The 27,270-nt window shown below is 43.4% G+C and overlaps 1 protein-coding gene across 4 annotated transcripts in view; it reads right to left on the reverse strand.

The window, feature by feature from the left end:
* CALCOCO2 (calcium binding and coiled-coil domain 2) overlaps window positions 1-21,777 on the reverse strand; it is a 104,040-nt gene extending 82,263 nt beyond the window's left edge. For 3 of the 4 annotated variants that reach the window (XM_077252194.1, XM_077252195.1, XM_077252192.1), the window contains exons 1-2: window positions 21,689-21,777; window positions 21,376-21,595 (exon numbers count right to left, since the gene is read on the reverse strand). In XM_077252194.1, the coding sequence (XP_077108309.1) occupies window positions 21,376-21,555 (180 nt within the window). In that variant the 5' untranslated portion in view covers window positions 21,556-21,595; window positions 21,689-21,777. The remainder of the gene's footprint in view (window positions 1-21,375; window positions 21,596-21,688) is intronic. The other variant, XM_077252193.1, reaches the window with a different exon arrangement.
* Window positions 21,778-27,270: the final 5,493 nt, after the last annotated feature.

The raw sequence follows: 27,270 nt of genomic DNA on the forward strand, positions 1-27,270 counted from the left end.
AAAATGCTTGAAATGTAATTCCCCATAATATTATTTTACAAGTAATTTCCCCTTATTTTTTTCTGTGTAAAGTGCTAGCTATAAATCCAATCTCTGGATTTAAAAATCGCAAAACGCTCCTGAAACACTTGCACGTTTAATCTGTATTATGGTGCCTAAGGGAAGCCATAATGATAGGCGCCTGCTTGGTAACAAGGGCAGTTATTTGCCTCTATAATGAAGTGAATTACCAATGATGAAAGGGTTAATACTTGGGTCCTGCATCAGTAATAGCCCCTGCAGTAACCATGACGACTGTTATGAGGTCATAAACAAGTGTGATAAAGAAGATTCCATAATAGAAGGCCGCACTGCCACGATCATCGCCATTACTGATGCGCCTGAGGACGTTGAGCTTGACCACCCCACGTAATGTGCCGACCTTGGTGAAATTTGGAGGTTCTAGCAAGGAAAGGGTTTGTCTGCTTTAGACACCCCCAGGGCATGGGAGGGGGGTCCCCAGCACAGGATCCCCTTCTGTTACCCTCTACAAAGAGCTGCTCTCCTTTGGGAGTTCATGGAAGCACCTATGACTTTAATGGGTGATAAATTGGGATGGGAGAAGGGGGGAGGGGGTATTTCTCCTATTAGGGGTTATCCATTATGAACAATCCCTGTAACCAGAAGTCTAAATTTATGAGAGGTGGACCTGGATCTGTAAGGAAGAAATGGTTCATCCATCTGGGCAATCAGATCAGCTAAATTGGGTCTAACAACCAATGTGGTGACCGATATCGCAGCCAGATCTCTCCCACATCCGGTTTATCACATTTATAGTCTATATTTGTAATGTCGTTCTCTGTAAATCTGGTAAAATGTACAAATGTTAAAACTTGTTACATCTGTTATATAGTGGCACTAACTCTCTAAGCCCAAGGGAAGGGCGATCCTCCAGCCATGGTTTCCTAGAGGTTTCCACCATGGGGTTTTTCCTCTCCTGAGTGCTGGAGGGTGACTCTTTGTGAGTCGGGGGTTGTGCCATTTTTGGTGTCATATGAATGTAAATAAAATTGAGAACGTTTGACACCTAATTACAATGCTTCGTGTATTTATTTTGTGTGCGTCTGTGTGATTCAATTTGTTTGGGAGTCGGGGTCCATCACATGTCACTGTGTCATAGGGCCGGACATCTTCCAGCCACAGTTTTGCCCCAGGTGTTGCTCCTGCACTGTTGAATATCTTGGAGCAGAGAAGACAAGCAAGTGTGCACTCATCATTGGAATAAGGACTTATATTACAGCAGGATTACATGCAGCATCCTCGCCTCATTCACAAAGTGAGTATTTTGGCCAGTATTTTACATCAGTATTTGTCAGCTAAAAACAAACAGGAGAAAACACTGAGAAAAATAATAACTGAATGACTTTCACCTCTTCTGTGTTTTGGATCCACATCTCGAGTTTGCTAACAAATACTGATGCAAAATATCAAAGCTCACAGCACACAGGAAGTTTACAAAACAAAGTAATTTTAATAAAAAAAATATTTTCAAAAAGAAGCAAGAGCGAAACTGAAAAAAAATGCAATAAAAACATGTAAAAAAAACACTCAAAAGGCAACAAAGAAACACAAATAACCTAATCTGGCAAGTCGAAGAATGAAATTCTGCAGGAAATCTACAGCGTCAAAATCTCACCAAATACTCATCGTAGAAACATAGCCTTGGAGGGTAATTTCACTGATTGTGAGACAGGAGATGAGAGACAAGTCTGCTGCCAATGGGAGAGAATTTGTGGTCTAAATTATGAGATTGTCCAGCTAAGAAATTTTGATATGGTATCTTGAAGAATACTAAGGAATATAGGTGTGTCCTTTGTCCATGATCCTCGTGGTCAGTGTCGTTACAGAGAACATGTCTTGCTCTTGCCTCCGGACAGCTGTTATACCCTGCAGTAACTGACAATCCACGGATATGAATAAGCGCTGTATTGTGAGCGGCAGCCAGGGCCGTAGTCATGGCCCACATAGGTGTCTGCTTCAGTGTACCCTGACCACCCGCATCACATATATACAGTCCCACTGTCTCACTTGCCTGGTTCTCAGAGGCCTCCATTAGACGCAGGGACACTTCTTCACAGAAAGAGACAGAGTCCAATTCCAACTAAAAAGTAGAACTTTGCTTGTTTCCAATCGCAGCACGTCTACATCAGTTACAGCATCAATACAGAGTTCTGTACAGTTACATCCTTTGCTTTCCCTGTGTTCTTCCCTATGTCCTTTAGGTTGTACCCGGTTTGTCACGTCTCGACTGGTACTGCAGCGTCCTCCCTGTTCAGCTTCACAACATTCAGGAATTCCCTTGTCTGTTTCGTGCCAGACATAAGTGCATCTGCCCAAGTAGAAAGCTGCCACATTTTGGAGCGACCTGCGTTTCTGTTCTGCGGTGACTTCTGCTATCACGTCAGCTCTCACTTCTGCTGTCATAGATGACTGGGCTTCACACTTATCATTACGTGTCCCACTGCTTAGCTGGGGGTCCCTAGGCCCAGCTGACTAGCATGGGCTCGCTAACCTGACTGACCCAAAACCAGGAAATCCTCCTGTCTTACCCACAGTTGGCCCCTCCTAAGTTAACTGTTACTGTTCCTGAGTTCCTATCTCTAATCTCAGTGTGCTATAATGCCCCCTCTAGTGGCTAACCCAGACTCTTAGAGCTGCTTAAAATGTACATAAACTGGCCAATACCCCATCACCATTTTTTTTTCGACCAAAATTTTGAAAATTTAAGGGAAGTGACAGTTTAATAAAGAGACACAAGTCTCCTTTAGGAGCCTCTAAAAGCCAGCAATGGTCTTTGTCCAGCGCTGGACAATGTAAAGTGCTAACAAAAATATATGCTCTATCTAACAATTTGTGAACAGACATATATGCTGACCAGGGACAACTGGACGCTGGACTGTACGTGGTTGCTGACTGCTGGGTCTGTGCAACTGGTTGTGGGCAAGAGGCATCAGCGCCTCCTTCCTGGACAGCAAATTGGGAAGGATGTAACGCAGGGGAATTGAATTACTCCATGCATTTAAATCAGGTACATAAAGCACTCATCCGGAGTTACTTCATTGATGCAAGAAAATGCAATTTGTAAAACAGTAACAGACCTACATAGTGTCCTGATGGCACCAAAAATGCTATGTTGACAGCATGGAATCTCATTTATTCAGGAGAACTTTTTTGAAAGTTTTTTTCCTCTTAATACAGTATATTGCAATCATCACATTGTATATCACTGTGTACTTACAATTGCTCATTTTGCTTTTCTACCCAGCTAATTATTCTCTTTTCCATTAGATCTATATCATGTGATTTAGAATTGTAGTTCTACTAATGACTCATGCATGAAGAGAGGCTTCCTGTTTCTACATAGAGCTTAGAAGGATTCAGCTAGTCTGTTTTTACTCAGGTGATGTCACAGACCTAATAGAAAAGAAAATAATTAACTGGGAAGAAGGGGAAAAATGAGCAATTATAAGTACACAGTGCCATATAATATGATGATTGCAATATATTAAGAGGAGTGCGTTTTAAAACTTAGTTTCCTTCAGTTGACACATTTTGTGATGCCGTCAGATGTTACAGCTTTTCTTCAAGAGTTTATTTAGGTGTCTGGTTCATGTAGGAAACTGGGCTCATAAGATGTGTTTCTCTTCAAGAACTGCAATGAGAAATCATATCTATCCCCTTATATGGATACATTTTGGTCAATGATTTTTAAACGATTTTTGTCATTTTTTTGGTCACAATGTACATTTTTACCATAAGTGTGGTTTTTGTTTGAAAGGATTGAAAAAGATCAAATTTTCCAACTTCTACCTATTTGACAGTGAAAAGTGGACAGCATTATGATGCCACACGGATAGCGTCAATTGACACTGTATGGCACCCTCACTGAGAGCCCCGCTGCCGGGAGGAAATTAAGTTTATTCCCCCAAGCAGTGTTCGGGGTCCTGTCATGGGGACAGCACTGGTGCAGCTTCAGTCACCACTCAGTGCATATTGAGCGGCGGCTTTCACCACAGCTTAGCATTTCTTCATTTCTTCCCGGCAGCAGTGCTCTCAATGCGGGTGCCATATAGTGTCTGAACGCTATTATCCTGCAGATTAACTCCATATTTGCAGATTAATAGCGTTATTTTGCATGACAGGTTTCCTTTAAATGTCTGGAATGGGAATCCTAGATTGTAAACCAAGCTCTTTAAATATTTGGGAGGGTGCCATAAAATAACTATGATATTTTTTCATTTTCCCCATGAATTTTAATAATGATTATTAAAGGTAAAGTTTTATAACGCAGCTTTTTCTCTTTTTTTATCTCCATCTTTCAAATGAGTTATATTGTGACAACCCAGGAATCCAGTTGTCACAGTGGTATTGCCTGCTTCCCGGGGAGAGTGATGCCATGCATGGGTGCGAGAAGGAATCCCCCTTAGCAGGTAACACTAGCATACAACACTTTCCTGACTCCAAGCCAAAAGAGGGAGCTCTAGAACCGGTTTCAGGGTAGCTTCCCTACAAGTTCTGGTCTGGAGGAGGAGTTAGAGTTCAGTCTGTGTTAGAAAGTGAAGGGAGAGGAAGCATGTGAGGAGAGGGAAACTGGGAGTGGAGCTGCGATTGAGCTCACTCCCAGGATGAAGCCTGAGCGCAAGAAGCCTGACACCAGGGTCCGAGGTTGTGTGGGAACTGTATGCCCCACAGCAGAAACCGGAGGGCAGGAGATTGCAGGTCTTCTAGCCACAACTGAAACCCGAAGGCACAGCAGCAGATTAGAGCCCGGAGTCACCACGAGAGAGTGACTCCTGTAAAAAGGTTCGAGCTGCCTGCCTGTCACGGGGAGACTAGGTGAGCGAGAGCAAATAACCCGGGCCCCTGCAATTTCCCTCAGACTAGGGAAATCCTGACTGACCCTCTACCTGGAGTTTACACTGATGGTGTGCATGTCCAGGCCTCGAACCTCACCCTGTCTCCTGTTTCAACCCTAGGCTGAAACCTCCGCACACCACCCAGTGAAGAGGTAATACACCAATACCCACAGTTAGCACAGACAAGGATAAAGGAAAATATACACCACGCCGCAGTCACTCAGGAATACACTATAAATGTGCAGGGCAAAATAAATACAAATATAGGAAGGAGTAAATAAGACAAAGGAAAATACACCACCAGCAACGAATCTCCAACAACCAGCTCTCCACTCCAGACCGAGATAACAACGCACAAGACAGAAGCTATAATTGGCGACGCCCAATGATCAGGAGAACTATTTAAAGGCAATGGGCATGGCCCAGCTTCCAATCCGAGGATCAGGTAAATTAACCCCGGAACAGCTAGATAAAATCTAGCCGACGCCAATGAGCAAATAGTGGTCAAAAGCAGAATTACCGCTGTCTGTCGAACGACCTGGTCTGAACAGCGTCCGACATGACAGTACCCCGCCTTCTACGAGGGACCCCAGGGCCCTCACGGCTTATAGGACCCGGCTTGTCTGGATGGCGACGATGAAAAAACCTGACCAGCCGATCCGCATGAATGTCCGAGGCTGGTACCCAGGACCTCTCCTCAGGCCCATAACCACGCCAGTGTACCAAGTACTGTAAAGTGCACTACACGAGAGTCAACCACCTTGGAGACTTCAAACTCCAAATTACCATCCACCAAGACTGGAGGTGGCATAGGCGCTGCGTCCACAGAACCCACCACCTTCTTTAGAAGAGACCTGTGGAACACGTTGTGTATCTTATACACCGTAGGGAGCTCCAATCGGTACGCTACTGGGTTAATGACGGCGGTGACCCTAAATGGACCAATAAACCGTGGACCCAATTTAAGGGACGGTATTTTGAGTCTTATGTTTTTTGTGGATAACCACACCCAGTCATCCACACTCAGGTCCGGACCTGGCACACGCCTACTGTCAGTCACACGTTTGTACCTAGCACCCACATTCAACAGGCGCTGTTTAACTCTCCTCCAGACTGATGACAATTGTGCTCCTAACTGATCCTCCTCCGGAACGCCGGAAGAGCCCCTCTGACTCAAGGTACAAAATTGAGGATGTAGCCCGTAAATACAAAAAAACGGAGACTCCCCAGACGACTCCTGGTGGTGATTATTGATGGCAAACTCAGCCAAAGGAAGGAAGGTAGACCACTCCTCCTGGTTATCAGAGACAAAGCAGCGTAGGTACTGTTCCAAATTTTGGTTCATACGCTCAGTCTGACCATTTGACTGAGGATGGAACGCCAAAGAATGAGACAACTTGATCCACAGCCGTGAGCAAAATGCTTCCCAAAATTTTGCCACAAACTGAGAACCCCTATCAGACAAGATGTCAGATGGAACCCCATGAAGTCTGACCACCTCCTGCACAAATACCTGAGACAGAGTCTTAGCGTTAGGCAACGAAGGCAAAGACACAAAGTGCGACATTTTAGAAAACCAATCAACAATCACCAAGATGACCGTGTTCCCAGCTGATGAGGGCAAATCACTGATGAAATCCATGGAGATTTCCGTCGATGGCTTACTAGGTACTTCAAGAGGAAGTAGTGTGCCAACAGGACGGGAGCGGGGCGTCTTAGCCCTAGCGCACGTGGTACAAGCTGACACGTATGAGACCACGTCCTGTCGGATCTTGGGCCACCAAAACCGACGTGACACCAACTCCAAGGTACCTCTAACCCCTGGGTGGCCAGCCAGGACAGCATCATGATGCTCCGCCAAAACCTTTAAGCGGAGATGAAGCAGTACAAAAGATTTGTTGATGGGAAGCTCAGATGGTACCTCCTCCTGAGCCTCGGCAATCTCAGCCTCAACCTCGGTAGTGAGAGCCGAAACCACAACACCCTTTTGGAGGATGGGTACTGGATCTTCCCGAGGTTCACCCCCGGAAAACACCTGAACAGAGCATCCGCCTTAGTGTTTTTAGACCCCGGTCTGTAAGTGACAACAAAATTGAACCGCGTGAAAAACAATGCCCAGCGAGCCTGCCTGGGGGACAGACGCTTGGCTGACTCCAAATACAGCAGATTATTATGATCGGTAATAACAGTAACCTGATGTACCGACCCCTCCAAGAAGTGTCGCCATTCCTCAAAGGCCAACTTGATTGCCAACAACTCCCTGTTGCCGATATCGTAGTTACGTTCGGCGGACGACAGTTTCTTGGAGAAATAGGCGCACGGACGCAAACCACTCAAAGATGAGCCTTGAGATAGTACCGCCCCCACACCAACCTCAGACGCATCGACTTCCACAACAAAGGGTTTTGATACGTCTGGCTGCACAAGAATGGGGGCTGAAACAAAACTGTTGTTAAGAAACTCAAATGCGCGCACAGCAGCCTCAGGCCAAACGGAGAAATTTAGTCATGTCAGTTAGCGGTTTAGCAATGATGGAAAAATCCTTGATAAATTTCCTATAGTAGTTAGAAAACCCAAGGAACCGCTGAAGTGCTATCAGGTTATCAGGACGTTCCCAATGCAGCACCGCTTGCACCTTAGCGGCGTCCATTTTAAAACCAGAAGCAGACACAATATAACCCAAGAAAGGCAACTCTTGAACAGAAAATACACATTTCTCAAGTTTAGCATACAGCTTATTCTCTCTGAGAAGCTGTAACACCTGCCTGACATGATTTAAATGAGCATCACGGTCGCAAGAATATATGAGGATGTCATCTAGGTACACGATAACGAATTTCCCCAAAACATGCGAGAACACATCATTGATGAAATGTTGGAACACTGCAGGTGCGTTAGTCAACCCAAAAGGCATCACCAAATTTTCAAAATGACCCTCAGGGGTATTAAAAGCCGTCTTCCACTCATCACCTTGACGGACTCTTATGAGGTTGTACGCCCCCCTGAAGTCAAGCTTGGTAAACCACTTAGCACCCGCCACCTGGTTGAACAAATCTGGTATCAGTGGCATCGGGTATGGATCACGAACCGTAATCTGGTTCAACTCCCTGAAATCCAAATACGGGCGTAATCCGCCATCTTTCTTCTTCACGAAGAAGAACCCTGCTGCCACCGGCGAGGATGACGGCCTGATGTGCCCTTTGCTCAAGCTTTCAGCAATATAATCTTTTAACGCTTGTCTCTCCGGACCGGAGATGTTAAACATCCTTGCTTTAGGCAACTTGGCCCCTGGTTTAAACCTGATAGAACAGTCATAGGGACGATGTGGCGGCAACTCTGAACAACCCTTTTCAGAGAACACATCCACAAAATCCAGAAGTGACTCCGGAACGCTTGAAGTCACCGCAGCCACACATGTGGCCAGGCAATTCTCCTGGCAGAACTCGCTCCACTGAATTATGTCCTGAGTTTTCCAGTCAATTACCGGGTTGTGCATGGACAACCAAGGAAAACCCAAAACCAACTGAGCAGGAAGATTCCTGAGCACCTTACATGTAACCCGCTCGGAATGTAGAACCCCAATGTGGAGTTTCACCTCAGCCACAAATTCAGTAATCTCCCCCTGAGAGAGAGGAGCAGCATTGATGGTGACCACGCGGATCGGATGAGACAGTTTTTCAATCCTAAAACCTGCAGTGCGCGCAAACTCCTCATCAATGAGATTTGTGGCTGAACCACTATCCACAAAAACAGTAATTGGCAGCTCACTGCCAGCGATAAAAACCTTAGCAGGGAACATGCATTGAGAAACCACCATGGAGGATATACATAAGCTCAGATTGGTCTCCTCCACACCCTCTGAGCTTAGAAGTTTTCCGCCGTTGCGTTTTTCTTAGACAGCAGAGGACAGATGTTAATAAAATGACCAGATTTACCACAGTAAAAACAGGCTCCCTGCTTCCTGAGCTCAGGGGCTTGACGCTTCACATGTGACACCCCTGCGATTTGCATAGGCTCCGTGGGCTCACCTGCAGCAACCTCACGTGAACCTAAACCCTCTCCCATAGGCGGTGTCTCATGCTCCCCCTGACGCAAATGGCAATCAATGCGGACAACCAGACTCATAGCGGAATCTAGAGAAGCAGGAGTCTCGTACATCAGAAGGGCTTTTTAACCCTTCCAGAAACCCCATGAATAAACTGACTCCGCAATGCTGGATCATTCCATTGTGTATCGATCGCCCAGCAACGAAATTCAGAACAGTAATCCTCTGCAACTCGCTCTCCCTGGCGAATAGTGCGTATCTTAGATTCTGCTAGAGCCATTCTGTCAGGTTCATCATAGATTTTCCCAAGAGAAACAAAAAAAACTCTCCACAGAGTCAAATGCAGCAGAATCAGATGGCAAAGAAAACGCCCATGCTTGGGAATCCCCGCTTAACAATGACAACACCAGGCCCACATGCTGAGCCTCATTACCCGAGGAGATCGGGCGCATACGGAAATATAGTTTGCAAGCTTCACGAAAAGAAACAAATTTCCCCAGCAAATTTTTCAGGCAAAGGGAATTTAGGCTCAGCAACTCTTCCTGTCGCTCCAGCTTGCACATTAGATACTGCTAGTCCCTGTTGCTAAACTGCCCCCCTCAACTCAGTGACCTGTAGGGACAGCGCCTCCAACTGGCGGGTTATGGAAGTCATGGGATCCATGACAAAAGAAAAAAAAAGAAACCCCTTTTTTTTTTTTCTTTTTTGTTGTTGGGCCGATTATACTGTCACGGGGAGACTAGGTGAGCGAGAGCAAATAACCCGGGCCCCTGCAATTTCCCTCAGACTAGGGAAATCCTGACTGACCCTCTACCTGGAGTTTACACTGATGGTGTGCATGTCCAGGCCTCGAACCTCACCCTGTCTCCTGTTTCAACCCTAGGCTGAAACCTCCGCACACCACCCAGTGAAGAGGTAATACACCAATACCCACAGTTAGCACAGACAAGGATAAAGGAAAATATACACCACGCCGCAGTCACTCAGGAATACACTATAAATGTGCAGGGCAAAATAAATACAAATATAGGAAGGAGTAAATAAGACAAAGGAAAATACACCACCAGCAACGAATCTCCAACAACCAGCTCTCCACTCCAGACCGAGATAACAACGCACAAGACAGAAGCTATAAACGGCGATGCCCAATGATCAGGAGAACAATTTAAAGGCAATGGGCATGGCCCAGCTTCCAATCCGAGGATCAGGTAAATTAACCCCGGAACAGCTAGATAAAATCTAGCCGACGCCAATGAACAAATAGTGGTCAAAAGCGGAATTACCGCTGTCTGTCGAACGACCTGGTCTGAACAGCGTCCGACATGACACTGCCATGAGGGTAGAGTTTCACCTAAGGGACAGATTGAGAGAGAGGGACTTGAGGAAAGCTAATGCATCAAGAATCCAGAATTCAGCGCAGAAAGGAAGGCTTCCAACCCCACCTGGCTACAGGGATTCCGAACCACTTCCAGGCTGCTTGGATTCCAAAGATCACCTGTAACCTGTGCCCTGGACTGCAATTTCACCAGTAGAAGGTAAAGAGACTGCAAATCCTGTGTCCTCCAATTATTTCCGGCACTCCACCATCTATCATCCCTTACCAACTGCACCAGGAGCTCTGGGAAGTAAGATCTACCTGTGGGGAGCTATACCAACTAAGGTGCATCACCATCAGCTCCAGTAGACCCCTTTAAGCAGCGTCGGCCATCCCTGGCCAAGTACCGCAGGTGGCGTCACGAACACTTATCCCATAAACTCTATTCCCCATTTTCATATTTTACTGAACGCCCAGGACCACGGACCGGGTCACTGCTGCCGTGACTTCCCCTTTAAGAACTGTGCCGACCCCGTACCGAGTACCCTACGGTCCTAGCGGGCGCTCCAATATACAGTATATATATCAGGTGACATAAAGCACATAGGTTAGCAATGGAGAGGCGTAATTATATATATATATATATATATATATATATATATATATATATATATATATATACAGTACAGACCAAAAGTTTGGACACGCCTTCTCATTTAAAGATTTTTCTGCATTTTCAGGACTATGAAAATTGTACATTCAGACTGAAGGCATCAAAACTATGAATTAACACATGTGGAATTATATTGAATAAATCCCCAACAGTGTCACCAGCAAAGCACCCCCACACCATTACACCTCCTCCTCCATGCTTCTCGGTGGGAACCAGGCATGTAGAATCTATCCGTTCACCTTTTCTGCATCGCACAAAGACACGGTGGTTGGAACCAAAGATCTCAAATTTGGACTCATCAGACTAAAGCACAGATTTCCACTGGTCTAATGTCAATTCCTAGTGTTCTTTAGCCCAAACAAGTCTCTTCTGCTTGTTTCCTGTCCTTAGCAGTGGTTTCCTAGCAGCTATTTTACCATGAAGGTCTGCTGCTAGAACTCTGTGTGGCATTGACCTGGTCTCTAATCTGAGCTGCTGTTAACCTGCAATTTCTGAGGCTGGTGACTCGGATAAACTTATCCTCAGAAGCAGAGGTGACTCTTGGTCTTCCTTTTCTGGGGCGGTCCTCATGTGAGACAGTTTATTTGTAGCGCTTGATGGTTTTTGCCACTGCACTTAGGGACACTTTCAAAGTTTGCCCAATTTTTGGGACTGACTGACCTTCATTTCTTAAAGTAATGATGGCCACTCGTTTTTTCAGCTGCTTTTTTCTTGCCATAATACTAATTCTAACAGTCTATTCAGTAGGACTATCAGCTGTGTATCCACCAGACTTCTGCACAACACAACTGATGGTCCCAATCCCATTTATAAGGCAAGAAATCCCACTTATTAAACCTGACAGGGCACACCTGTGAAGTGAAAACCATTCCCGGTGACTACCTCTTGAAGCTCATCAAGAGAATGCCAAGAGTGTGCAAAGCAGTCATCAAAGCAAAAGGTGGCTACTTTGAAGAACCTAAAATATAAGACATATTTTCAGTTGTTTCACACTTTATTGTTAAGTATATAATTCCACATGTGTTAATTCATAGTTTTGATGCCTTCAGTGTGAATGTACAATTTTCATAGTCACGACAATACAGACAAATCTTTAAATGAGAAGGTGTGTCCAAACTCTTGGTCTGTAATATATATATATATATTTATATTCTCAAAGCTGAGATCTCGTCTCCTAAGGTCTTGGTGCCGAGATATCCATCTGCGCATGCGCCGCCCCCGGCAGCCATTTTCCCGGAGTCCACCACATAGTAAGCCATGTAAGTGCGGGGGCTCTGGGCTATTTACAGTGTGATCATTCATTTATTCATGTTATGATAACCTGCAAGCACACTAGTGCACGCATACAAATCTATTTAAATCCATTTTTTAACATCGTTTGGTGCACCTATTATCTTTACAGTTGTGTCATACGTTTATTGATGTCAGTTCTTCATGGTTTTCTTTTTGGTCATTCTGTATACCGGCATGGTCTGCCATTCACTCCATAGCAAGCACTACAATACTTATATTTTGATTACTACCGGATATCCATCAATATCCAATATCCAACAATACTCTCGTATATTTTGATTACTACCGGATATTTATTTTCTACTTTGCTCAGTGTGTAATCTTTTCAATACACTCAAATATGTAGAAAATGTAGATATTAGTCCAGCACTTGGGATAAAAAAAGAAGTTTCTTTTTTATTAATCTTTTATTAATCCAAAATACACATGGCTGAAAGGTTAAAAACAAAGTGAAACTAACAGGATTCAAGTGGAGAAGCCACTCTTCCTCCTGGCATATGACAGAAGTCACCGTGGTTTCTACCCTACAAATGCGTTGGTTTCACTTTGTTTTTAACTTTTCTATCATGTTTGTTTATATTGTATTTATAAAGAAGGAAACAACTTTTATCCCGAGCACTGGTCTATAACAACTTTGCCTACAAATTCAGGCATACGTGGCTTATTATCTGACATTTTAGGCGCTTATGCATGTCCCTGATTGTATGCGACCAGGTAAACCAGAAACAGTAGACTGATCTGTTTTCATAGAATGCCATATTCTGCCATTTTAGGTATATTACTATACACATTTTTATTCATGAGTTTTTGCAATTAAAGTATTTTGTATGTACTATTTTACTGATGTAACACCAAAGAACCAACTTCACATACGGCAACAGTAAAACAATTAGCTTTATTAAATACAATGTTAAAATTAATCAGTATCCAAGTGGCCTCCTAAAACACAAGAACATGGAGGACAACCAACAGACACTCATAAAAATACAATAATCATAATACAATTGATGCTACAATAATGATAGCTCGAACCATAAGTGGTCATGTGCAAGTGAACAAACAATACATAGCATAACAATAATAATTGTATATCACAAAAGTAAAGGTATAGTTACCAAAGAAAACAGAGCGCTGCTGGATGCCCACCAACACCCGACGCGCGTTTCGCATTTCAGTGCGAAACGCGCGTCGGGTGTTGGTGGGCATCCAGCAGCGCTCTGTTTTCTTTGGTAACTATACCTTTACTTTTGTGATATACAATTATTATTGTTATGCTATGTATTGTTTGTTCACTTGCACATGACCACTTATGGTTCGAGCTATCATTATTGTAGCATCAATTGTATTATGATTATTGTATTTTTATGAGTGTCTGTTGGTTGTCCTCCATGTTCTTGTGTTTTAGGAGGCCACTTGGATACTGATTAATTTTAACATTGTATTTAATAAAGCTAATTGTTTTACTGTTGCCGTATGTGAAGTTGGTTCTTTGGTGATATACCAGTTGCTTCATGGCTACATATAGTGGATATTTATAGGTGTTGTGTATTTTACTGATGGAAAAACTAAAACTAAATAACAATTTTTTATTTCTCCTTAAATATTTCAATGGACGTTTTTATGGAAATGGTTTTCTAAATCATCTATTCAGTGACTATTTATAGCAGAGGAGTAAAGCCAGCCAGCGCCTCCAGGCAGAGGATATAAAATACTGTTAGAGACAGATATGTCTGGCATCTGGGTTTCCCCGTCATCGCAGCTGACTACTTTTTAAGCCAGAGGGGGATCAGCCCATGTGAGACCATAGAAGGTACATTCTGTTCTCATCAGCTGTTTTTTGTGTCTATATTTTAACCCTGTAGGCCATGTTCACACATTCAGTATTTGGTCAGTATTTTACCACAGTATGTCTGACCGGGATCCAAGAAGTATCGTTTCTCCTTGCGGAGAGTGGCATGTTAAGCGTGTCGAGATGAGGAGACTTAAAGCCGCAATGCTCCTCTGGGAAATATGCAAGTACAGTATGTGTAAGCCAAAACCAGGAGAGGAACAATCAGAGGAAAAGTATAATAGAAACATATGCACCACTTCTGCATTTATCACCCACTCCTGGTTTTGGCTTACAAATACTGAGGTAAAAAATTGACCAAATACTGATAGTGTGACCATAGCCTTAGGGTTAAAAATTGGAATTGAACCTGCCAAATTCCCAGTGGAATACTACACTTGCGAATTTTTCGCTCTGGCAATGGAATGTGAAGCATCACAAATATTGCTTTTAGAAGTTTGTAGTCTGCTATGTATAGGCTTCTTATATTCCAGTTTTGTGAATGTCAGTGAATAAATACAGGAAATATACAATAACATTAAATAAGGTTTTTTTATACTGACACACTGGTATGGTAATTTATACCATACGTATTAGATACTCTGTTAGTAAACCTGATAATAGCAAAAAGCGCCACCTTTAGGTCTATGACATCACGTGATTAAAAACTGACTAGCTGAATCCTTCCACGCTCTATGTAGCAACAGGAGGTCAATTTTGCTTGTATGAGTCATAATTACAGCAAAAGTCAATGGCAGGGGGAGGGGGGAGCAGCTGGGTCAGGAGTTGTAGGGGAATGATTTCTGCAGGAACAAGAGACTTCCTGTTTCTACATAGAGCAGAGAAATTAGTAGAATTAACTGGGTAAAAAGGCAAAATGAGCAACTGTAAGCGCACAGTGCTATATAATATGATGACTGCAATATATTAAGAGGATAAAAACTTTGATGGGAGGGCTTATTTTAATTTTGAAAGAAAGGTAAGACATACACTTGAACAAATTAGAGCACCTATTGGCATTGTCCTGTATTTTAGTTGTCAATTTACAATATAAAATCTGCATATACTGAACCGTAAATACACAGTGACTTCTGTTGTTACGGTCTATTACTACCAAAAAGGTTTTTCACAGTCATTTTACAATTGTTTCCAGAACAAGAACTTTTCACCATATTTCACTACATTGTCTTCACATTGACTAGACAATACATTTGGGAAAGTGAAGCATAAAGCTAAAGAGGAATTACACACAAGGAAATACAGGACTGTGAAATATGAATCCATTTGTTGAGACTTTGGACTGCTTATGTATCCATTTGTTTTCCTGAAGAACTGATAAGGGTTTTATTTAGCTTTGCTGCATATCTGATTATATACACTAATCCAAGAAATTAAAGGAATGCTTAACCCCTTAGTGATAAAGCCAATTTTGCCCTTAAAGGGAACATGTCAGCAGGATTGTGCACAGAAAGGGTATGTGTCCACGTTCAGGAAACGCTGCGTTTTTGACGCAGCGTTGAGCCGCAGCGTCAAAAACGCAGCGTCCAGATGTTACAGCATAGTGGAGGGGATTTAATGAAATCCCATCTCCACTGTGCATTAAAAGACGCATGCAGAATTCCTGCAAAAACGCACATGCATAAAATCCTGACCAAAGCCTGAAGCAAACCTGAACGTGGACACGTACCCAAAGGGTAGGTGTCCACGGTCAGGATGGCCGGCGGTATCGCCGGAGCGGCGAAGCCGCTCGGCGCTAAGCCCCGCCCCCTTTCTGGGACGCGATGATGCCGGATGTGTTAACTGTACACATCCGGGATCATCGCACCCTCGCATAGGGCCCTGTGATATTACTTGCGGCGCCGCAGCGTCGCCGCAGGTAGCACGGACATGCTGCGATCTGAAAAGACGCGCAGCATGTCCGGAGTCGCAGGGAAGTCGGATGCGTGTTTCCACGCATAGTGGATACGGGATTTCATAAAATCCCCTCCACTATGCTGGAACATCTGGACGCTGCGTGTTTGACGCTGCAGCTCTGCGCAGCGTCAAACAAGCAGCGTTTACTGACCGTGGACACACACCCTTAGGCTACTTTCACACATCAGGTTTTTGCCATCAGGCACAATCCATCGAATGTTGAAAAAAACGGATCCGTCGCAGATTGTGAAGAACTGATGCGACAGATCCGATTTTTCGACGGATCCAACTAGCATATCCAGATAATTGGATTAAAAAAAAATTGGCGCATGCTCAGTTTAAAAAAAAAGGAATTCAGCACCGGAATCCGTCATTTTCTGGATCCGGCACCTTCCGGCTCCCATAGGCTTCCATTCTAGCAAAAAACGCCGCTGACTGTGTACGTTTTTTATTGCCACACAAAATGTGCGATTATGCTGTAGCGCAGGTTCCACAGCCAACACCTGCCTGCAGAAGCGTTTTTTGTCTCTTTCTTCAGTATGTTAGGTATTCATTATGCAAACTAGGCGGCAGGTCAGTGAGGGATCAGTGACCTGTCAGCAGTCTGCGTTATGAATATATAATCATAGCACCACATACCCCAGCCCCGCCTTAGGGCACCAGAATCTCATTAACTATAAATTTAAAACATTGAAGATTGAAGAACAACCACAAGACGGATTTCATCAACCAAGGTATCATTTTAATCAGTATAACCTGACACTGTGTGTAGGTTACTGTGCACAATCCTGCTGACAGGTTCCCTTTAATGACGAAGCCAATTTTTACAATTCTGACCACTGTCAGAATTATGAGGTTACAGCTCTGAAAAGCTTCAACCTATCCCACTAATTCTGAGAATGTTTTGTGTGACATATTGTACTTCATGTTATTGGTAAAATTTCTTCAATATGACTTGCATTTATTTATGAAAAAAATGCAAATCTGGCAAAAAAAATTGAAAATGTTTCAATTTTCAAACTTTTAATTTGTGCCCTTGAATCAGAGAGTTATGTCACACAAAATAGTTAAGAAATAACATTTCCCACATGTCTACTTTACATCAGCACAATTTTGAAAACATAATTTTTTTTTGTTAGGAAGTTATAAAGAGTTAAAAGTTGACCAGCGATTTCTAATTTTTCCAACAAAATTTACAAAACCTTTTTTTTTTAATAACCGTGAGTTTGGGGGTTAATATGACAAAAAATACCCAAAAGTCACATAATTCTAAAAACTGCACACCACAAGATGCTCAAAACCACAATCAAGATGTATATTAACCCTTCAGGTGCTTCACGAGAACTAAAGCAATGTGGAAGGAAAAAAAATTAACATTTTACTTTTTTCACAAAAAATTTACTTTAGATCCCAACCCCAACCCTAACCCTAGCTCTAACCCCAACCCTAGCCCCCACCCTAATTCTAGCCCCAACCCTAACTCTAACCCCAACCCTAACTGCAAAGAATGGAAAAAAATATTTTTTTTTTATTTTATTACTTTTACTTAACTAAGGGGGTGACAAAGGGAGGTTTGATCTACTATTTTTTTTATTTTGATCATTGTGATAAAAATGAACCAATAGGAAAAATCTATTGTTGCCGGGGACCTGCCAGCAGATCTTGGCGGGCACACTGCGCATGCACCCGCCTTTTTCAGCCAGGAAGATGCCGAGGGCCAGGAGACAGAGTCAGAGGGTCCAGGGATGGCAAAGGTACCGGGGGGGCTCGGGGAACCCCATTTCTCTATCCTCTAGTATGCTAGACCATATCAGAGGAGAAAAATGAATGGGAAATCAGACTTTTTTTTGCAATCACCTTTATTCGTGAATAACGGCGATCATAAGACTGGGAACTGTAAAAACTGACCCGATTCATGTTCTCCGGGGTCTTGGGCTCTCACGACTACCACGGTAGCCGAGACCCCGGAGCTTTCTGACGCTGAGGGGTGCTATAACCTTGCTTCTCAGCGCCGTTAAAAGGCAGCACTGAAAAATAAGTACCCTTAACTGCCGCCGTTAAAGGATTAAATCACAAAATATTCAAAGTTGTCAATCTTTATGGATTTAAATTGTGTAATTTGTTGAGAAAAAAAATGACATAACAACAGTAAGTGGTAACAAAAATTATCAACCAATCGAGGGGTGGATTACAAATCAATGAAAAAGAACATCAAATAATATAAAATAAAAAAAAATCATAGAAAAAAAAGCAGCTACACTTACCAATATTGTGTCACAACAGGATGCAGAAAGCCACAATGATAAAAAAAGATGGCAGAGGCGTATGTGAAAAATAAAGAACCACTCAAACACATACCAATCATGGGGGTGGGGTTGTCTAGTATTCTAAATGCCCAGGGATAAAGCATGTAGAGGGCACCAGTCACACATATATACACCTAGTGCACTATGCCGGCTCACGTCCATACTATTACAACAGGCTGCCTCCTGCTGTTGCCTCTCCAGTACTCCAGTTCTCTCTCACATGCACCAAAGCGGGAGAAATTATTATTATTATTATTATTGATTCACAATTGCTTCTGTTTCCTAACTGGATAGACTGATGTCCCTGAAGGACCTCCTAGTTCCCTCAGTCTCCTCTTCGTGGGGGTCAGCATCAGGCGCGGAAGAGGGTATCAGTCACTGTGGGAGTTTTATCCTAGCTAGATTTAGGAAGAGCCTGGTGCTGACTAATGGATAGAGTTTTGTGAGTCCGATGTGCTACTTAAGAAAAGGCTAAAAACAGCGCATAAATTGGGGAGGTTTGGCACCATTTAGTGAAGTTTGCAAAATAAGTTGCTAGACCAGGGTGCAGTTAACTATTTTGATTTGTATCAACCTGGAAGGGACCGTTCTCTTTACTGTATCTTCTGAATGCAAACTAGCAAAAGTGCAACTAAAATGAGAGGACATGGATCATGTCAAAAGTGTTTACCAGAAAATGACTGCCCCACTACAGCCGGAAAATTCAGTTAAGTTACACATTGTTAAAATTGTTGAAATTCTGCTCTTCAAAAGTCATCAACTGAACACATTTTTATTATATGCAGTTAAGACCTATGGGCAGGACATACCGTAGATCTCCCTCAGGATCTGCCTCCAGAGCTTATTATAAATTAAAGGGGATGTTACTAGTCCAAGATATGTAGATCAGGAGAGCAGACTGTCAGCCATATATGTCTCAGACTAGTAACACCCCCTTTAATTTAACCCCTTCATGACCTTGGGATTTTTCGTTTTTCCGTGTTCGTTTTTCGCTCCCCTCCTTCCCAGAGCCATAACTTTTTTATTTTTCCGTCAATTTGGCCATGTGAGGGCTTATTTTTTGCGGGACGAGTTGTACTTTTGAATGACATCATTGGTTTTACCATGTCGTGTACTAGAAAACGGGAAAAAAATTCCAAGTGCGGTGAAATTGCAAAAAAAGTGCAATCCCACACTTGTTTTTTGATTGGCTTTTTTGCTAGGTTCACTAAATGCTAAAACTGACCTGCCATTATGATTCTCCGGGTCACTACGAGTTCATAGACACCTAAGATGACTAGGTTATTTTTTATTTAAGTGGTGAAAAAAAATTCCAAACTTTGCTAAAAAAAAAAAAAAATTGCGCCATTTTCCGATACTCGTAGCGTCTTAATTTTTCATGATCTGGGGTCGGTTGAGGGCTTATTTTTTACATGCCGAGCTGGCGTTTTTAATGATTCCAATTCGGTGCAGATACGTTCTTTTGATCGCCCGTTATTGCATTTTAATGCAATGTCGCGGCGACCAAAAAAAGGTAATTCTGGCGTTTCGATTTTTTTTCTCGTTACGCCGTTCAGCGATCAGGTTAATGCTTTTTTTTATTGATAGATCGGGCGATTCTGAACGCGGCGATACCAAATATGTGTAGGTTTGATTTTTTTTTTTATTGATTTATTTTGATTGGGGCGAAAGGGGGTGATTTAAACTTTTATATTTTTTTTATTTTTTTCACATTTTTTAACTTTTTTTTTTTTTTACTTTTGCCATGCTTCAATAGCCTCCATGGGAGGCTAGAAGCAGGCACAGCACAATCGCCTCTTCTACATAGCAGCGATCTGCTGTTCGCTGCTATGTAGCAGAAAATCAGGTGTGCTGTGAGCGCCGACCACAGGGTTGCGCTCACAGCTACCGGCGATCAGTAACCATAGAGGTCTCAAGGACCTCTATGGTTACAATACTGAAGCATCGCCAACCCCCGATCATGTGACGGGGTCGGCGATGCGCTCATATCCGGCCGCCCGGCCGGATGCGGTAGTTAAATGCCGCTGTCTGCGTTTGACAGCGGCATTTAACTAGTTAATAGCGGCGGGTGAATCGCGATTTCACCCGCCGCTATTGCGGGCACATGTCAGCTGTTCAAAACAGCTGACATGTCCCGGCTTTGATCCGGGCTCACCGCGGAGCCCTGCATCAAAGCAGGGGACCTGACGTCGGACGTACTATCCGTCCGAGGTCAGTAAGGGGTTAAAATAAGCTCTGGAGGCCAATTCTCATAGATCTTAAAAGGATGATCTGAAGCTAACATTTATTTTAATCCTAATGTAGTGAGGGAACAATAGAGACTTTTAATTAAAGTATATTAGAAATTAGAATAGATTATGACATTAAAATAGACATTTAGTATTAAAATAAAAAATTATTTCGGACTACCCCTGAACAGGTAATTTACATATTAAGAGAAATATGGATTACATTGGATCTTAGATATCAACTTTCTATGACCTGCATGGCCATATGGATGGCTTAGGAGGGTTGATCTTCCTGAAAACTACCCTTTAAACATTGCCTAATGTTTCTTGCAGCTACTTATCTTCTTTCCCATACAGTAATTAAAGAAATACTCCCACAAAAAGTTTTTTTTTATTAAATGTTTGTATATGTGCATGTAGGATAGTGTGTATGTGGTAATCTACTCACCCATCTCCGCCTTCTCAGAGATCCAGCACCGTTCTTCTCCTCTTTTCAGTGACATCAATGCTCTGCAGACTCTCCAGCTCACTCCATGCTCTGTGTGTGAGCCGTAATATCATTTACGATGTAATATGGAGCCTCGTTCTGACAATCCATAGACTTACATTGTAAAAGTCACTTCCATGTCAGAGCGCAGTGTGACCAGAAATTTTGCAGAGCGGTAACGTTACTAAGAAAAGTATTAGAACGGCGCTGGACACCGGAGATGGTGGTGGTAGGTGAGTATATTAACACACTGACACTACATACACTGATTTATTAAAAAATTCTGTTTCCTTTACATACATCCTAACTATGAAACGACAAATTGTTTTTTTCTAGGGTTCACGCCATGATTTGTACAATTATCATCAGAATATGATATTTTCAGACTTACTTTAAAGATCCCAATCCAATCTTTAGGATTCAAGTTAAAGTTTCCTTCCATATGGAATGTGCATTGTAAGTCGGTTTTCGGAGGGTAGAATTTCTGCACACTTGTGAAGATAACCTGTGAAAAGCTGTTATCTATCGGGGCATTTATAGAAGTGGGTGGTTTATCGGTTTCACAATCCATGATCAGCTGAACCACGAGGCCTGGAGTCTGTCACTAGGCCCTGTCAGAGGAAAAAAGAGAAATGGTGGATACAGACAAGTTGTAGAGGTTTATGTACAGATAGTTCTCATACACATCTACAGACAGAGCTTACCAGCAGAGTTAACTCAATAATTGTTCATACCAAAGAGTCCAGAAATCAGGAGTGAAGCAGGGCGAGGTTCAGCACTGCGGAGTCTGAAATGAAAGTGAAAGATGCCGTGTTACAGCTTCAGTATAAATCCCCCACACTTGTTTATTCTGCTTGTACTAACCCTGTACACTCCTCTCAGAGTCAGAGCATTGGTTGCTGGCCTATTAAAGCTACGTACGTGCATTTACACTGTCTGATTTCAGGCTTTTAAATTATTGAAAATTGATAATGTGCTCAGCGCTTACTTACAGTTTTGTTTACACCAATCAACGAACAATGATGGGGACAGAACAATTGCTTACACCATTGTTTTGTCTCATTACAGCATCATGCTATTGGCAGCACATCACCCCTCTAAACATGGCATAACAATGATTTTTTTATCGGTCTAAACTGTTCGATCACACGACGAACAAATATTTTGGTTGTTCATTGGGTGATCACCGGCAAGCTTAGGGTAAGTTCACACAGGGCGTTTTTGCTGCTTTTTTTTCCTGCAGCAAAACCTGATCTTCTTGGCAGGAAAGAAGCTGCGCCAAAAACACAGGTTTAGGTGCGTTTTTTGTTGCGTATTTGGTGCGTTTTTTGGTGTGTGTTTTTTTCTCTTTGTCCATGCTAATGTCCTTGGATTTTCAGCAGCAAAAACGCAGCAAACAATTCAACTCAAACCCATTCAAGTCAATGGGTGAAAAAACATAGCAAAAATGCTGAAAGAAGTGACATGCTCTATGTCCAAAAAACACAGCAAAGCACAAAATACTGATCAAACAAAAACCCAATGTGTGTGCATGAGATTTCTTAAATCTCATAGGCTTTGCTGGTATTGTAAAAAGCAGCTGAATATTAGCATAAAACGCAGCAAAAACGCCCTGTGTGAACTTACCCTTACACAGACAGATAATCAAGAACAGGCATCCCTACAAATGCTCATTCACAAATTATCTACTCAGCTAGATATATGATCTCTGATTGATTTTTGCCTGGAGTACTGCAAATCTTTGCTAATCAATCTAATTAGTAGGATTGTATACCCCAGGGCCGGAGTCAGCACCCGGGCAAGTGCCGGGGCCCTGGCGAGACGGGGGGGGGGCATTCACAGAACGCTACACTGAGGCTCCAGGGGGCCCCTGCAGGCAGGGCTGGCAGCTGCCTAGGGCCCCTCTCCCCAGGGGCCCTCAGCTAGCTGCACATCATGTAGCCGCTATGGGGCCCCTGTGAGGCAGGGGGGCCCACCTGCCGCCAGCGCCGACTCCCCCGCCGCATTGAACTATACCGGCGTCTGCCGGTACAGTTCAAAGCAATGATGGAGGAGTGAGCGTGCCAAGCAGTGCAGCCTCTGAAACAGGAGCAGGCAGCAGTGCGGCGGAGGAGAGGTGAGGAGCGTGTTTGCTTTTCTTTTTTACTATAACAGTGAGTACTGGACTGTGGGGCCATTCCCATGGGGGGGAGATGTGGGCTGTGCTATATACTACATGGGCTGTGTTATATACTACGTGGCTGTGTTATATACTATATGGCTGTGCTATATGCTCCGTGGGCTGTGCTATATGCTACGTGGGCTGTGCTAGCTACTACATGGCTGTGCTATATGCTACGTGGGCTGTTATATACTACGTGGGCTTTGTTATATGGTACGTGGCAGTGCTATATACTATGGGGGCTGTGTTATATGCTACATGGGCTGTGTTATATACTACGTGGGCTGTGTTATATACTACATGGCTGTGCTATATACTACGTAGATGTGCTATATACCGTGTGGCTGTGCTATATACCACATTGCTGTGCTATATACCATGTGGGCTGTGTTATATACTACATGGCTGTGCTATATACTACATGGCTGTGTTATATGCTACGTGGGCTGTGTTATATACTACGTGGGCTGTGTTATATACTACGTGGGCTGTGTTATATACTACGTGGGCTGTGTTATATACTACGTGGGCTGTGTTATATACTACGTGGGCTGTGTTATATAATACGTGGCTGTGCTATATACTAATAATATCCAGCACCAAGGATCAGAGTGATCTGTTCCAGAATAATCTGGTCAATCAAATTAGACTATAATTCACAGCATAGCCAGCCGAAATTATCTTTTAATAATATATTAAAAAATCACAGAATTTAAGACAGACATACAAACATAAGTGCTCCTGAGTACCAGTGCTCAAGTAAAAAGATATGGTCCAATCTCACCAAAATAGGTTCTCTTTCTTGTTCTCCAGACCTATTTAATGGAACTAAACAACCTGAGCGGGAGGGAAGAAAAGGGGGATTTAGGGGTATATTTCTCCTTGCCCCGGTGAAGCTCCCGCCCTGACCTAAGTCTGAACCTGCTTATAAGGTGCCCATAAACAGTATAGCCTCCCCGAAAAATGTATCCTCCCAATGCGTTTCCTCCCCAATAAGGGGATTCATCAGGGGAATTAAAGTAAGCTCAATAGGTTACTTGCAGTGGCAAGTTCGACCTGGCTACACCAACTGGTGTTGTTAGTGCCTCTATATGGGAATAAATGGTCTCTCAATTGTTACCATCCACCTCTCCTGTCTCCATTTTTCCTATAGATTGTAAGCTTGCGAGCAGGGCCCTCACTCCTATTGGTATCTATTTTGAACTGTGATTTTTGTTATGCTGTAATGTCTATTGTCTGTACAAATCCCCTCTATAATTTGTAAAGCGCTGCGGAATATGTTGGCGTTATATAAATAAAAATTATTATTATTATTATTATTATTATTATTATTTACAAAAAAATATGAGAAATGGGTTGCCAGGAAAATATGAATTATTTTCCATTTTTAGGGTTAAGGTACCGTCACATTAAGCGACGCTGCAGCGATAGCGACAGCGATACTGATCGCTGCAGCGTCGCTGTTTGATCGCTGGGGAGCTGTCACACAGACAGCTCTCCAGCGACCAACGATGCCGAGGTCCCCGGGTAACCAGGGTAAGCATCGGGTTGCTAAGCGCAGGGCCGCGCTTAGTAACCCGATGTTTACCCTGGTTACCAGCGTAAAAGTTAAAAAAACAAACAGCACATACTCACCAGCGCGTCCCCCAGCCTCTGCTTCCTGACACTGACTGAGCTCCGGCCCTAACAGCACAGCGGTGACGTCACCGCTGTGCTTTCACTTTCAGTTTAGGGCCGGCGCTCAGTCAGTGTCAGGAAGCAGAGGCTGGGGGACGCGCTGGTGAGTATGTGCTGTTTGTTTTTTTAACTTTTACGCTGGTAACCAGGGTAAACATCGGGTTACTAAGCGCGGCCCTGCGCTTAGTAACCCGATGTTTACCCTGGTTACCAGTGTAAAATATCGCTGGTATCCTTGCTTTTGCTGTCAAACACGGCGATACACGGCGACCTAGCGACCAAATAAAGTGCAGACCTTCTAGCAGCGACCAGCAATTTCACAGCGGGATCCAGATCGCTGCTGCGTGTCAAATACAGCGATATCGCTATCCAGGTCGCTGCAACGTCACGGATCGCTGGCGATATCGCCTAGTGTGACGGTACCTTTACACAGCCAGGGCTGACTGCTACTCCTTCCACCCAGGGTTTCTCTAAAGCCAAAGTCCTTCTTGCAGCCCCTTCCCCCCTCTCTGTGAATTTCCACTTCCCCCTCCCTTCAGGCAGATGGTCAGCTCTGGAATGTGAGTTATATTGCCTTCTAGTACTGGCAGAGCTAAATGTGTTCTTTCTCTCCAAAAACCTCTTTCTTTGTCTTATAAGCTAAACACTCTAAGTCCAATTCAATAATACACATTAATCCCAGCAACATGAAAATTGGATTTCCAGGATCTAGGCAATTGGAGCTACACATGGCAGCGTTTTACGGCATTTAGGGCTATTGGAAACCTTGGAAATGAATTTCTGCCCATCAGTAATTCACAGACATACCGTGCTTGGACTCTAAAGAACGGTAAAATCACAAGGGTAAAAATAATGCCAATATCGTTGGCCTGTGAGCTTCCGGGCCAAAGATATGGAAAAAATTAGTTTTTGATAACTTTCCAAAATAGGTGCATTTACCAGGAAACAGCCCACATGTGAGGTCAGCCAAAGTGGGAGTCCCTAAGTTTATGGCCGAACCATAAAACTGGTACCTCCACTTTGGGAGGTATTCAGAGCCTTGAGACACAGCTAACACCATGCTGGGGTTCTGAATTATTTATTTGAGAACTCTCCTCCCCTTTATCGACAAGTCATACCTGTGACTGAGATCTAGTAATTTTCGTATCTTTATCCCTTTTATTTTATAACTGTTTGTACATATTTGTATTTTGTCTCTTTTGTAATATCTTTGTAATTTTTGCAAACACTGCAGATTCTTTCTGGAGTAAACTTATAAATTTGCTAGTTTAATTCTCTTTGCTCTATGATCGAACCGACACGAACACCGCGCAAATTCACGCTACCTAGGGTTGGCTTCTGACCAGATATAGGCTTGGTAATGGACCGGGCTTATATATAATGAGGTGGCAGCATACCGTTCTGGTGTTATTGGGGATTCCTGGCAGTGATGGAAGGAGGTTTATATGTGTATCCTTGGCCTGGAACTGGTGATATATATACCGCCCTCACTGCAGAGTGCCCCGATAACCAATACAGACAGGGCAGTCGCTCCAGCGACTACTTATCCTAGGTGAAGTTCCCTGACTGACCTGAGGGTAAGGGGGGCGCCAGAGAGCCACAAGTTAATAACTAAAAAGAAAAGTTTGGGTTTCTCTGACATGGGTCTTCCAAATGGACAATGACCCGAAGCATACTGCCAAAATGGTAACAAAGTGGTTTAAGAATAAAATAGTCAATGTTTTGGAGTGGCCATCACAAAGCCTTGATCTCAATCCTATGGAAAATTTATGGGCAAAGCTGAAAAGGCAGGTGTGAGGAAGGCGACCTGCAAACCTGGATCACTTACCAGTTTTGTCGGGAGGAATAGGCCCAAATTCCGACCAACTGTTGTGAGAAGCTTGTGGAAGGAGATCTCAAACGTTTGACCCAAGTCATTCAGTTTAAGGGCAATGGTACCAGTATAGTACATAAATGTGCCCCTTATTCCTTTTCCTTACCGTTGTTCAGTGTCATTTCTACGGACTGACCAGGGCATGGATATATTTATTACTATATTTATTATCATATTTGTCCTGACATTTATGCTTCTGGTCTTTTCTCCTTTTTACAGTACCAGCCTCCCCCCTTTTTTTGTTTTGTTTTGTGTTTAGTTTTGTTTAGTGTCTCATTACAATAAAATATTTGATTTTATATATTTGCGTTTAGTAAATTTCTTTCAAGTAGTTTTCTTTGGTTATAAGCTACATACAAAGACCTGCCTGGTGCCCGGGAAGAAAGTGCCCGGCTGTGTGCAGAGCCTGTCATGAGAGCGCTGTGTGCAGAGCCCGTCAGCAGAGCGCTGTGTGCAGAGCTCGGCGTGTGTCAGCTGGCTGCGGCAGAGCTGTGTGCAGAGCCCGGTGTGTGTCAGATGGCTGCAGCAGAGCGCTGTGTGCAGAGCCCAGCGTGTATCAGCTGGCTGCAGTAGAG

The sequence above is a fragment of the Ranitomeya variabilis genome, chromosome 4 (genome assembly GCF_051348905.1).
Source record: "Ranitomeya variabilis isolate aRanVar5 chromosome 4, aRanVar5.hap1, whole genome shotgun sequence".
Taxonomy (NCBI): Eukaryota; Metazoa; Chordata; class Amphibia; order Anura; family Dendrobatidae; genus Ranitomeya; species Ranitomeya variabilis.